Genomic DNA, 12,625 nt, shown 5'->3' with positions numbered 1-12,625 from the left:
CCTCTAAAAACGTGCTAAATATGGGAATGTTTATTATAAGTGTGAATTCTTACTATGTAAGGTGAAATATATTCAAATATATGAAAGCATTATAAATGCCTTTTATTCATGAAGAAACTTTTAATACTTAGATTCATTAGCCCTCATAGACCTTAATTTTCCATATCTCTGCTGGAACTCCCTAATTGTTCATCCATTAAAATCATGTTTTAAATTCTTTGAACATATTTTTTAATTCTTCCAATATAATTGTAATAGTTTTAAAGGATTTGTCTATATCTAAAACAACATCTGGGCATCCTGGGATAATTTCTATTGGCTTAAAAATTTTTTTTCGTATGGATCCCATGTTTCTTTGTATGTTTAGTGATTTTTAATTGAATATTGGAAATTGTGGATAATAGGTAAAGACTCGAATCTGTCATCTTTCTCTCAAGAGTGTGTATTCTTATTTTAGCAGGCCAATTACAGGCCAGTCACTTTAATTTTAGGTTTGATTTTATGCTTTGTTAGTATGGATCTCAGAAAGTGGAAGGTGTTTTTGTCAAACTTCCGACTTTGTCTCCCTTGTGGATCTTTTGTGGGCTTTGTTGTCTTAATATTGTTCTTTTTCCAGCACTACTCAGTGTCTGGTATCTCTTTTTTGCTCTTAAGCATGTAGCAGTTTGGTACCAGGAGTGGTCTTTCCGCTGTTTTATAGCTTGGCTTTGGCTATCTACTTATTCATGAGGGATTTCGAAATGGTATTCTTCTGGGGTAGTACCCTCTTTCTATAGCTTATTCCTCTGCCATTTTAGCACCGAAACTCTGATCTCTGCTGCTTCTAGCTCATTGGGACCACTGTACTCTGCTTGGACTCTACCTCTTTGCATTTTGGGAAATTGTCCTGATGGACAGTGCCAAGGGGCTTCTTACCTCAGTCTTACTCTACCTGTTGTCCACTGCTTGAAATCAATTGCCTCATATATTTTGTCCGGACTTATAGTTGCTTATGGAAGGAGAGCTAATTCAATAAGAGTTACTCCACCATGGCTGGAAGCAAGAATTCAGCCTCATCTTAGGGTGGAAATAGATGGACTCTTTAAGTCTCTTGAAACACACAAATTCTTTGCTGTCAGATGTCTGTCCCCCTAACATCATGCTGATAGTGTACAGATCTCTAACCACATTTTCACTCTTTAGCCCTTTCACTCCTTCCTGTAGGCAGATGTTGGGACTCATTGTCTTGTTGGCACATATTCTTACTGGGAAGATGGTATCGTCTGCTGTACCTTTCTGCAAGTAGAAATAGCTCTACCAAAGTTAGCACACTTGCCATTTTGTTACAGAGCTACTTTTAGTGAATTTGCAGCCAAGCATGCTAAAGATTCAAGATTCAAAGCAATTGAAAAGATGAAAGATCGAGAAGCCTTGTTTAATGAATTTGTGGCAGCTGCAAGGAAGAAAGAGAAAGAAGATTCGAAGACCAGAGGTGAGAAGGTAAGAAGGTTTTAGTTCCAGTGGTGTGATTGATGGGAGTGTGAATGGGAAGGGACTGAACTGGTGCTGCATTTCTAATCTCATTCATGGGCATAAATAACAGGACCCACATTTATTGTTTAGCTTTTTAAGTTAACTTTTACAGTTGTTTATATTATCACTTTACTTCCATAATGCATACAGTTTAGTAGTGTCACTAAGCTGCATAGATTTTCTTTAAATTTTATTAATACTAGGATGCCCAGTAAACCCAGAACTGGTTATTAGGCCTATCTATTCACTGGTGCCTGCCTGCTAAGATTTCAAGGTTCTTTATAAGTAGTAACATTTAAGTTTTTCAAAAAGCTTCTTTATATTTTTTGCCCTCTAAAAGATAGCATTTTAGTGACTTTCTAATCTTCTAGTAAACATAGCTTACATATGAATTATTGCTTATCAGAATTAAAGGTCAGCTATTAAAGATTAATGAATTCCAAATGTCATTCGACAGTGGTGTCAGGAGTGGAGAGGAACTCACCACTGAGGAGGCAGACTGGTAGGGAGGTGGCACCAGTGGTGCGTAAACCATCAAAACATGCAGCCACTCTCCTTAGTGACCCTGTGTGCTTTGTGAATAGAGAAAAAGAACCTCTGAAGCTTTATCATTCTTGACATTTAAAATTGCCTCTTATCCTAGAAAGTTAAAATATTACAGATTCTATTAAGAAATGTTGTTATGGAAGTAACACCACTCTTACTGGGAGGAAGCCTCTTTCATTGAAAATAGCAACAGTATTAGGTGAAATAACTTTTGTCAGAAATAACTGAAATTTCCTGATTATCTGATTTATTATGCTTCAAGGTAGATTTTTCCAGAATTATTTCACTGTTGACTGTCTTTGGTAAATGACTATGCTTCTCAGAGGAAATGTGCAAGGTTACGTTCTGCATAAACATTTTGACTGTTGAATTAGAATCATGTCAATGAATTGTTTGCTACTTTTGACTTTTAGTAAGAACCTATTTTTTTTTAAGAAAACCAAGTAAATAAATGTTTGATACCGTATGATTGCTTTTAAACAAATTGAATGTTTTTCTCTTTGCATTTGTAACTAATGTTCTTTTTCTAAACACTTTTTTTGGTAATTATTTTATGTATTCTGTTTTATAACAAGTGGATAGACTTTACAGTTTTGTGCCGTGTGGCCTGTCAATCAGTTTGGTCTGACAGCTGTCAATCACTGCTATGCAAAGTATTATGGGATTCTCTAGTGAGGAAAGAATTGATATCTCTCTGTGTAGTCACTTTAGCCTCCCACAGTTCCAGTACATTACATTGTTTTTAGTCTTTTTCCTTATGAAGTAATGAGAGTTGTGCCCAGGATGTGTTAATTAAAATAAGAAATTAAATAGACATTACATCTAAATGAACTTAATATATTCAGCTTTACTTTCTTTTGATTGGAAAATTTGAATTCTCTAAATTAAAGGTTTATCTTTGTACTATTACATTGAAAAAAAAGGAAACTACCGAAGTAAAACTTTCTCAGCCAATTTAAAGAATGCAAAATCAATTACTAACTAGGTTATGAAAGCAGAAATCTTTATAAAGGTTTAAATGTACTTTTTATACTCACATTTTGAGAAGTATCTGGTTAATGAAGTTTTATCACTTGATGACTTTCACTGTGTATTTACTCTTGTGAAGTATATTGGCAGTACGTTTTTTAAAAATGGCATTTTAGCTATGTGTAATTGAACAGTAAACTGGTATACTGGAGTTTCTTTGTTCTTAAGATTCCTAACTGGTCTTTGTAACATTTAGACAATTGAATCAATAGCTGAACAGTAAAAATTTAAAGGTAATTACTTGCTGAGTCAAAAACCTGTGAAGGGCATTGACTTTTGGTGAAATCCTTTTTTTCCCTTTAGTAGGCATTTTCAAGCTAAAGGGTGCAATCATCATTTTCATGTAGCTTTTCACTGGTAGTTTTATAAAAAATGCCCCCCAAGCTGTTTTACTGGACCGTTTTGTTTACCAAAGTAGCTACCCTCTAGTTTTTGTTTATTTTATTATAATTTATTATTATTATTATAACCAATTTTTATTAAATTGTGTTTCAAATAATTTATTTTTTGGAACAACAGATTTGAAGTTGCATATAATGGAGTTAATCCTCTTATGAAGTTGGCATTTTTCTCTCTTCCCTCTCTTTTGAATTAGCTGCTGAGCAGTTTTTGTTTCAGTACATTTGGCTGAGGAAACTATTTCTCCTTTTTTAACTAAACAGCTTAGTCGGTAAGGTACTTCCATTTTTGGAGAGAAGAAAATAGGGACAGTAGTACCTTGAATTGTTGCTAATGGAAATTGACATTTATGCAGTTGTTAAATAATTCTTCTCATATAAAAAGCAGCTTCAGTAAGCCATTTGTAGCCTGTCATGGTAATATCCACAGTGAAAGAAGTTAAATTTTATTTAAAGTTCACTTTGTTTATACATCATATGTTTTTTTAAACTATATGATAATTCTTTATAGGCTTCATGTCTAATGTTTGAAATATTTTTAAGTTAATGTAAATTCTTATGGCTTAGAAAGATTCCTATTTGATGCAGCTTACATGTTTTATTTAACGTAAATTTTGCCTTCTAGCTATCCCATGCATCTGGAAATTTGGTGTTCCTTGTATCAGATACAAAGTTAAACAGATGAACAGAAAAGTTATGTTACATCGCTACCTCAAGTAGTTTCTTTATTGCCATCTAGAAATATTGGGCTTATGAGTTATTTCTCATTAATCCTAACAGTCAAGAGCCAAGTTAGGTGAGTGGAGAAATCCACAGCTGAATAGCTCATCTTTTAAAAAGTTCTCTAATGCAGAAGCTCTGTTTTTTATAACCTTACAAGTGTTTTCTAGAAAGGACACCTACCTCCCTTTTAATCCTCTAGTAGGAGAAATGAGGTTACAGCGAGAAGTGAGAGGGTTGGAATAGGCAGAAGGAATGATTCATTTATTTTGTGCCCACACAAAAATTCTGATTCCATTTCTAATTTCTCATTCCCTTGGTCAGGTAGGAAGGCAGCATGTTTAATTCCTATGGGGAGGAGAGGTTCTTGACCTGGTCAGAATCCTCTGTTGAAATGACTTTAGCTACCTCGGATGTCTTCCCTGGTAGCAGTACATAATAATTTAAATGAGACTGAATTTTAGAAGAGGTCCTCAAAGTGCATAAAAACAAATGCCTTGTTTATTTTTTTCTTCTCTTATTAAAAAGGTAAAATTTTTAACAATTCTAACAAATTTTTCCAGTTTTAACAATTTGGAGGAGATGTTCTAAGTATTGTATACGTTGACACTAAAAGGTTAATATTAATACCTTTAGTATAATGTTACTAACTTGGTACTTGATTTGTTAAGAACGTTAATTTCATTGACACTTATATTCTGGTGAAGGCATACATGTTTAATGGCTAAAGAGCACAGGAAATCTGAATGTAGTGTTTTTTTTTAGAAATGACTAATTATGACCATAGAAATTCTATAAATTTCTTTCATATAAAGGTAAAAACATTGCTCTTTTTTAAAACCAAAATACAAAAGTTTACTCTATTTTTTGTTTGTTTTTACACGTTTGACAGTATAGTTTCAGATTTGTAATGAATAAGACTTGCTCTTTGTGCTCAACTGTTTCTAAATTCCCCTATTAGTTTTAACAAACAGTTTTATTCATCTGCTTTTTAAAATATTCTTGCTATCTTGATGTTAAAGTATTTTTGCCATTAGTTCATAAGCCTGAATCTAATGGCAAATTCATATTCTTGATAAAAACATGGCAGTTCTGAGATCAAAAGTTATAAACAACCTAAAAAAGTTGTTTCTATATTTGAATAATTTCATTGAAGAATATGATTTATTTTGAATTTGGTAGATTTTAAATGAGAGCCTATATGTGTATCGATTTTTATATTTCTCATAAAAGAGCAATTCTGATTTTCTTTTTTACTAAAATTCTGCTCTACATTAAAAAAGTTATTCTCATCTTCAAGGTAAGTGAACTTTTTTTCTAGTTGTAAACATTTATATATGAGGAATTTCTTATGGCATATTGTTTTCTTCCCACCTCACACCTGTTTTGAAATACAGATAAAATCAGATTTCTTTGAACTATTATCTAATCATCACTTGGACAGTCAGTCTCGATGGAGCAAAGTAAAAGACAAAGTAGAAAGTGATCCACGTTACAAAGCAGTGGATAGTTCATCAATGAGAGAAGACCTTTTCAAACAGTACATTGAAAAAATAGCCAAGGTAAGCATTGTGTTTATTCATATAGTAACCATGGAATAGTAAAATTCTTAATTGCAGTATAAAGGCATTTGCTACTGTTTTGGGTTTAGAATTTTTCTTGTTGGTATTCCTAATAGACTCTCTAGTAGTTGACTTTGAAATGAGTGTTTAGGTATATTGGTTAAAAACTAGGTTTGAAATTTTGTATTTGGCAAACTAGTTATTCTGTGGAGGCATATTTTGATGGAGTTAGTAAGAAGGTTAATGTAATTTCACTTTTACAGAATTTAGACTCAGAAAAAGAAAAGGAGCTTGAAAGGCAAGCCCGCATTGAGGCAAGCCTTCGAGAACGAGAAAGAGAGGTGCAGAAGGCTCGTTCAGAACAAACAAAAGAAATAGATCGAGAGAGAGAACAGCACAAACGAGAAGAAGCTATCCAGAATTTCAAGGCTCTTCTGTCTGATATGGTATTACTCTTTTGCTTTTTTCTCTGGAGTACTGGATATTAGAAATCTATTACATTACCTCATTAGTGGACATTTTAATATTCTTTAAATTGACTCAGATATAATTTAGTAAGTTACCTATAAAGTATTTTAAAATTGAGTACTTGGTATTAACATCATTAGAATAGGAAAACCCTAGTTATTTAACATTTTCAGAGGTTTGATGTTTTGTATAAAAATTCATGATCTTTTAGTCTCAAAGCTTTTTAAAAAATTATCCTTGATGAAGTCATCTTAAATCATCACACACTTGCATGTCATAGTAATAAAGTGTGCTGAACATAAGTTCATCTTTTGATGATTTGGGTCATCATTGTGATGATCAGTTATTGTACATGTAGACGGTATGGAATGTAGGACTGGAGGTGTCCTGACCCCTGGGATTTTTTTTGAAAATCCTCTTGTATTATCCAGGGTTGTTGAGGTAGGTAGGGCTTTTTCTCCCTACACCGAATGCCCCCAGACCACTCTGCTGTTCTATTTGTTTTTCCCTCTTCTCTTTGTTACTGTCTCTCCTACTGTTTCTTTTCTTTCTTTCAACAAGGCTCTTCTGATCACTCCTGTTGCTTCTTCTGATTTCTTCCCTTGCTTCTGCTGATCTGTTTTCAATGACTTTTTTCTGTTCTCTGGACAATTACAGTTTCTTGTTTTCTCTCTCTGCCTCTGCTTCCCCCAAATTCATCCTCTGTATTGCAATCACAGAAGTCTTTGTAAAAAGCAAATCTGATGCTTTTGTCACTCTCCCTGTTACTTGAAGAAGGTAAAGGTCCTCCCTACTTCTGGAAGTTAGCTACATTTCAAATTCAGTCTCCTTAGCATAATATAAAAAACTGTTCATTCCTTGACTCCCTACCTTCATATTACCTTATCCTCTTTGGTTTCCTCTCTTGCCCCCTAAGCTGTAGCTTTGCTGAACTTACCTTTAATGAACCATACTTAGTTTAATGAATGCTACCATTACACATGCCAATCCCTTCACCTATAATGCTTTTAAATTTCCCACCACAGTGGCAAACTTTGTCATTCTTGAGGAGCACACTCAAGTATCTCTCTGTAAGGCTGATCCTGACCCATCTGGGCAGATTTGATCTCACTGTTGCCATTTACCAAACTTGTGCTCAGCATATACCTTTGCAGCACTTATTACATGTTAGTGCAGTTCTTTGCTTATATGCCTATCTTCCCTACAAAAAGTAAGCCCTTTGAAGGAAGACATAACTCTGTTATTTATTTAGTATTCCCAGTGCCAAGTTCAATGTTCACCTGACATGTTCTTAGGTGCTTGATAAATGTTGGTTAAATAAATGTTTCTATATTTTTCTTCTTTCTTACTTTTCTGTCTTTTCAGCATCCCATATTTCGTAGCATTGGCAGCATTGTGACTTAACTTGTAATGCCATTACCATCCATGCAGCATACCTTTCTGCTGGTTGCTGAACCAGCCAAACCTGTTATCTTGTTAATGAAGTTAATTCCTGCTTGTGTGTGAAAGTGTCACTTCCAATATGTAGTTAAGTCCCAAATTGAGCTCAAGAAAAAATTTTTTTATCTGGTGAGCTGCTTGTGCTGTGAGATGGTATATTTCCTCTTTTATTTATATCCATTTCTACTACTACCAGAAGTTGGTAAGATGTTCAGTACAGTACCTAGGTACTTAAAGTTCTTAGGGACCATGGTTGATGGGAGATAGCTTCTCTTCATCCTTGCCACCTCTAAACCCATACTACATAACTTAGGTGAGCTCTGGGAGGTGAGATTTCTGGCTTAAAGAAGTAGATTTTCAGTGACTGCTTGACTAAGATGGAGTCATCAGAAACTTCTTTTATTAAGTGTATTGTTCCTAAACCAAATAAATGAGTCTTTTATTGATGAAATAATGAAAAGGTAAGTCTGTTTGGTGATAGATACCATTCTCTGTTTTTAGGTACGTTCTTCAGATGTGTCCTGGTCTGATACTCGGAGGACTCTTCGGAAAGATCACCGCTGGGAATCTGGATCCTTGTTGGAAAGAGAGGAGAAAGAGAAGCTTTTTAATGAACACATTGAAGCACTTACCAAAAAGAAGAGGGAGCACTTTAGGCAACTTTTGGATGAAACTTCTGCAGTAAGCGGCTCTTACTTTTCTACTTTAATCTAGATGAATCTTTGTTAATAATTCCCAAAGTAAAACATTGATATGACTTTTAATGTCATTCTCTTTAGACCCATTACTGGAGTTCATGGGTTTTATGACACTTTCTTCTCTGATTTTTTTGTTCATTTACTTAAGTAAAATGTTGATGGTACTTCCACTGTTTAGAAGTTACTTCCTTTTGCAGTTTTTAAGTTCGTATCTGCTCCCTTAGTAATTCCATATGTCCTTAGCTGTGTGTGATCATTGATGCTTCCTGATGATAGAGTCAATAGATTCCTTCTTTTGCTCCATTTTCAATTTGGTACCGTGGCCCTCTTGTTTGGCAGTTTGTACCCTCTGTTCAGGTTTTGCTCCTATTTATCTGATCTCTCTTTGGTGATGGTTTCTTCAGAAGTTACGATGTTGCCCATGGAGATACAGGGTTTGCAGGTGATTGTCTTAGGTCACCTTGAAAGTATGGCCATGAACATAAATCTTTTGGCAAGCCAACAAAAAGAAATTGCATTAAAGCTGCTTCCCTGTCCCTAACTTAGTCCAGTTATGCCTGGGCATTACAAGAGATTGCAGGTCAGTGTAATATTATGTACTATATGTGCTGCAGTTTGATCCCCTCAATAAGTGTGAGTTCTATTTATGTTTTTTATTCACTTGTCTTTCAAAGATTACCTTAACATCCACGTGGAAAGAAGTAAAAAAAATCATTAAGGAAGATCCTCGGTGCATTAAGTTCTCCTCCAGTGACAGGGTAAGAAAATTTTGTCTGAGATTTACTTTCAGTTTATAAATATTAATTGGGTGCTTAATCAGCAGCACTAGTATCTTGACTGAAATGAAGTTGATGGTTTTAAGTGAATAACTTTTAAGTGTATGAGACATAAATCTGGATTTCAAGTTTATATTTTCTTTCTTGTACAGTATATTAACAAGATAGCACAACAGGAACTTTAAAAATTTAATCCTTGGGGTTAAACCTGTGTTTTGGGATCTTCTAAGAGACTAATGAAGCTATAGTTTTTATTTATTGTGTAGTCAGGTCCCACTAGATAGATATTATTCAGCCTGGCAATTGGTACCAGGCTATCAAAGTGCTTGACTTTTACAGCCACGCTAGCAGAAAAACATAACATGATCTCTAGTTCTTGTATGCTCCAGAGACTTTGGAGTAGGGGAACCTCAGGTGTGTGAGGTTTGTAGAAGCTGAGCTCTCTTCTGGTGCACTTTGGCTCCTGTGTAGGAGAAGAACTCACCAAGGGTCTGAAATAGTGAATGATGTCAAGGAAAGTGTAGCTTATTCCAGTCCATTTTGTCCCTCAGCCTTCATATGTTCCTTCTTCCCATCATTCTGTCCTGGTTGGTTTCTCTAGGTCTAGAGTCCAAAAAGCCCATGATCTAATAGTCTTCCCCCTCCTACTCCATGAGGTGGAATTTTAGATGTGTGGACCGCAAAATATACGTGGTTGGAAAAGAGTGGTAGACGGATAGCTGAGAGATCCAGTCTCAGTCTCTAACTTTTCTGATTTTTAGAATTGATAATAAGGTCTTTTTTTTTTTTTTTTTTTTTAAAGCTCAGAGTTTATACTTATCTTTGCTATTCCCTTACCAAGCTCCCTTACTGAGCTAAACGCTCAGTTGAACTTTAAAGTTCTGAGCATTATCTTATAAACTATGCCACATTATTTTTGTGCTTAAAGATATAAATACAGTCTGTAGGAATGCACATTTAACCCTTAATTTCCTTATTTTTATGAGTGTGTACCCCTTGAGGTTGTTATGAAGGGTAAAGGAGATATCTTATAAAACCCTCAGCACAGTGTAGCACATAGCAAGCCCTGAAGTTTTAGCTACTACTAATACATGGTTTGTCATTCTTGCTTTTTCCCTTAAAAACGTACACTGCAGATTTTCCTTTTTAATGAATGTTACATGGATAAAATATACCTTATTGCCTTTTTCTTTTGAATTATTTTATGTCGTGACTTACAGGTTGCTTGTTTAATAAATAATTGATACTAATTTTGGAATTAGTAGAATTTTCCCCCCTAATCTTACTGTCTTTTTGCAGAAAAAACAAAGAGAGTTTGAAGAATACATCAGAGACAAATACATCACAGCCAAAGCTGACTTCAGGACGCTTTTGAAAGAGACCAAATTTATAACATATAGGTGTGTGCAATGAAATGTTTCATATCAGCAGTCATTGTCTTTACTAGTCCTTACTCTGATGGCCAAAGCATACTTTGCATTCACACACATGTTGACATTATTAATTTTTAGGAATAAGAAGAAGGCAACTTTATCAAAGATTGAATACAGCCCATATCTACCCTTACCTTTTTTCTTTCTTTTTTCTCTTTTTTTTCAAAGAAAGGGCCCAGATGTTAATTCTTATTTTGTGTTACCCACCCATCCAGTTTTTAAACATACTTTTGTTTTCACTTCACTGCTTTTTTAGAAGTATTTCCAAATATATAAGAATTGTATTTCATGAAGAGACTAAAAAAAAAAATATCTTTCACTATCAATTATCTTTGCTTCCTCTGAAGACTATTCAGTGTTCATTCTAAAGCTTGAAATCATCTTATTTGAGCTCAGTAAAAACATTTTTTTCTCAGAGGAAAGCAGTTTGCTGGATACTTTTAAATTAAAATTTTAAATTACAAAATCAGAGCTTTAAAACAAATTTTCTCTGTAACATACCCAGTAGTTCCCCACCCCCAGCAAGTTGTCATCGGGAGAACAATTTTACATTGCTTAGCAATCAGTATGCAGGAAACCATTTTTGTTTCATGCTCCAGCTTTTCTTCTTTTAAGAGAAAAATTTGAAACATCTTAATAAAGGGTATGTGCACGGGAGGATAGATAGTGCTGAGGGTGTGGTTTTTAGGTATTTTGTGATTGGATTTTTTGGTCAGGATCCTTAATGTTTTGCATCAGCTTGGGCTTTTAAATTAGATGTGAAGTAAGACTTCTTTCTACATTTTTATAGTTAATTTAGTGAAAGATGTGAAAGTGAAAGCTTGTGAAAGATGCTGGGATTGGCAGCCCCGCAGACTGAAGTCCTCTGTTCATCCACAGAACAGGTACAGCACGGGCAAGATTTACCCACCCACCCTCAGCCCTGATCTGGAGGGACCACCAGTAGGGGTGGGAGGGTAATTCAGCTTCTGAGGCCCTTTCACTCCTTGGAGTCTTTGCTGAGGCGACTTACAAAGGTGACCACTGCAGTGAATTTTTCTTAAAAAAAAAAAAAAAAAAATGGAAACACAATTAGGAACTAGATGGACATTTCCAGCTCATTTCTGAAAGACCTATGAACAGCAGTCAGTAATTCTTGGACTTCTTTTCTTATTTCAGATCCAAAAAGCTAATCCAGGAATCTGATCAGCACCTGAAAGATGTAGAAAAAATTTTGCAGAATGACAAACGGTATCTAGTACTAGACTGTGTGCCAGAGGAGAGGCGCAAACTGATTGTGGCATATGTGGATGACCTGGATCGCCGGGGTCCACCCCCACCTCCCACAGCATCAGAGCCCACAAGACGATCAACAAAATAATTCTGAATACTCTTCCACAGGGGTGTCTGTTAATTCAAAACGCTTGCATGAGCCAATTTTCAGGTTTTTACATGTATGTGCATTAGTCAAACTATTGCAAAACCATCTGATGAACAGAAGGAGAAGCATCCGTGAACAGTTTCTGAACAGAGAACACTTTGGAAATATTTATGCTTTTCTTTGTGTGGCATGACTGACTTGCATACTCAAATATAGGCTGTCTCTAGTAAATCTAAAATCTTGAAGCTAAAAAATTATCCTTTTATGAGGTGTGGAAGTCAGTGACTTTTGGTGACGTTCTTTCTAGCAGTGTTACAATACATGCAAGACGTAAGAGCATTTGTGGTTTGAACTTGCAAGATGCAGATACCACAGACTCCAGAAAAACCTAAGTTGGGGTTTGTTTTGTTTTGATTTTGTTTTTTAAAGCGGGTAAAAGACAAAACACTGAAAATTGAATTCTTATCTTCCAGAGGCTAAGATTATTATAATGGACATACTTTTTACCTTTGTCTCTAAAGAACACTTTAGTTTTATTTGTTCACTTATGTGCTTTGATTATCCCCTTTGAATTATAGGACAAGTCTTGTTGTTTAGCCTAAGAGAAGATTTATTTAGTAATTTCTTCTCAGGTATGGAACCACGGTCGTAACTAACATGTTGACCAGACTAGGACTGCTGGT

The 12,625-nt window shown here is 35.0% G+C and overlaps 1 protein-coding gene across 12 annotated transcripts in view; it reads left to right on the top strand.

Annotated features, from left to right (window-relative positions):
* Nucleotides 1-12,068, top strand: part of TCERG1 (transcription elongation regulator 1) — a gene marked incomplete at its 5' end in the record, with an annotated part of 59,056 nt that extends 46,988 nt beyond the window's left edge. For 10 of the 12 annotated variants that reach the window (XM_079701770.1, XM_079701761.1, XM_079701768.1 and 7 more), the window contains 7 exons: nucleotides 1,329-1,479; nucleotides 5,603-5,767; nucleotides 6,031-6,213; nucleotides 8,177-8,356; nucleotides 9,048-9,131; nucleotides 10,449-10,549; nucleotides 11,741-12,068. In XM_079701770.1, coding sequence (XP_079557896.1) covers nucleotides 1,329-1,479; nucleotides 5,603-5,767; nucleotides 6,031-6,213; nucleotides 8,177-8,356; nucleotides 9,048-9,131; nucleotides 10,449-10,549; nucleotides 11,741-11,942 — 1,066 coding nt within the window. In that variant the 3' untranslated portion in view covers nucleotides 11,943-12,068. The remainder of the gene's footprint in view (nucleotides 1-1,328; nucleotides 1,480-5,602; nucleotides 5,768-6,030; nucleotides 6,214-8,176; nucleotides 8,357-9,047; nucleotides 9,132-10,448; nucleotides 10,550-11,740) is intronic. The other 2 variants (XM_079701762.1, XM_079701760.1) reach the window with 1 other exon arrangement.
* Nucleotides 12,069-12,625: the final 557 nt, after the last annotated feature.

This window comes from Hyperoodon ampullatus (genome assembly GCF_949752795.1).
Source record: "Hyperoodon ampullatus genome assembly, chromosome: 4".
Taxonomy (NCBI): domain Eukaryota; kingdom Metazoa; phylum Chordata; class Mammalia; order Artiodactyla; family Ziphiidae; genus Hyperoodon; species Hyperoodon ampullatus.
Note: the sequence above shows the minus strand (reverse complement) of the source record. Positions and strands in the feature narration are given on the sequence as shown.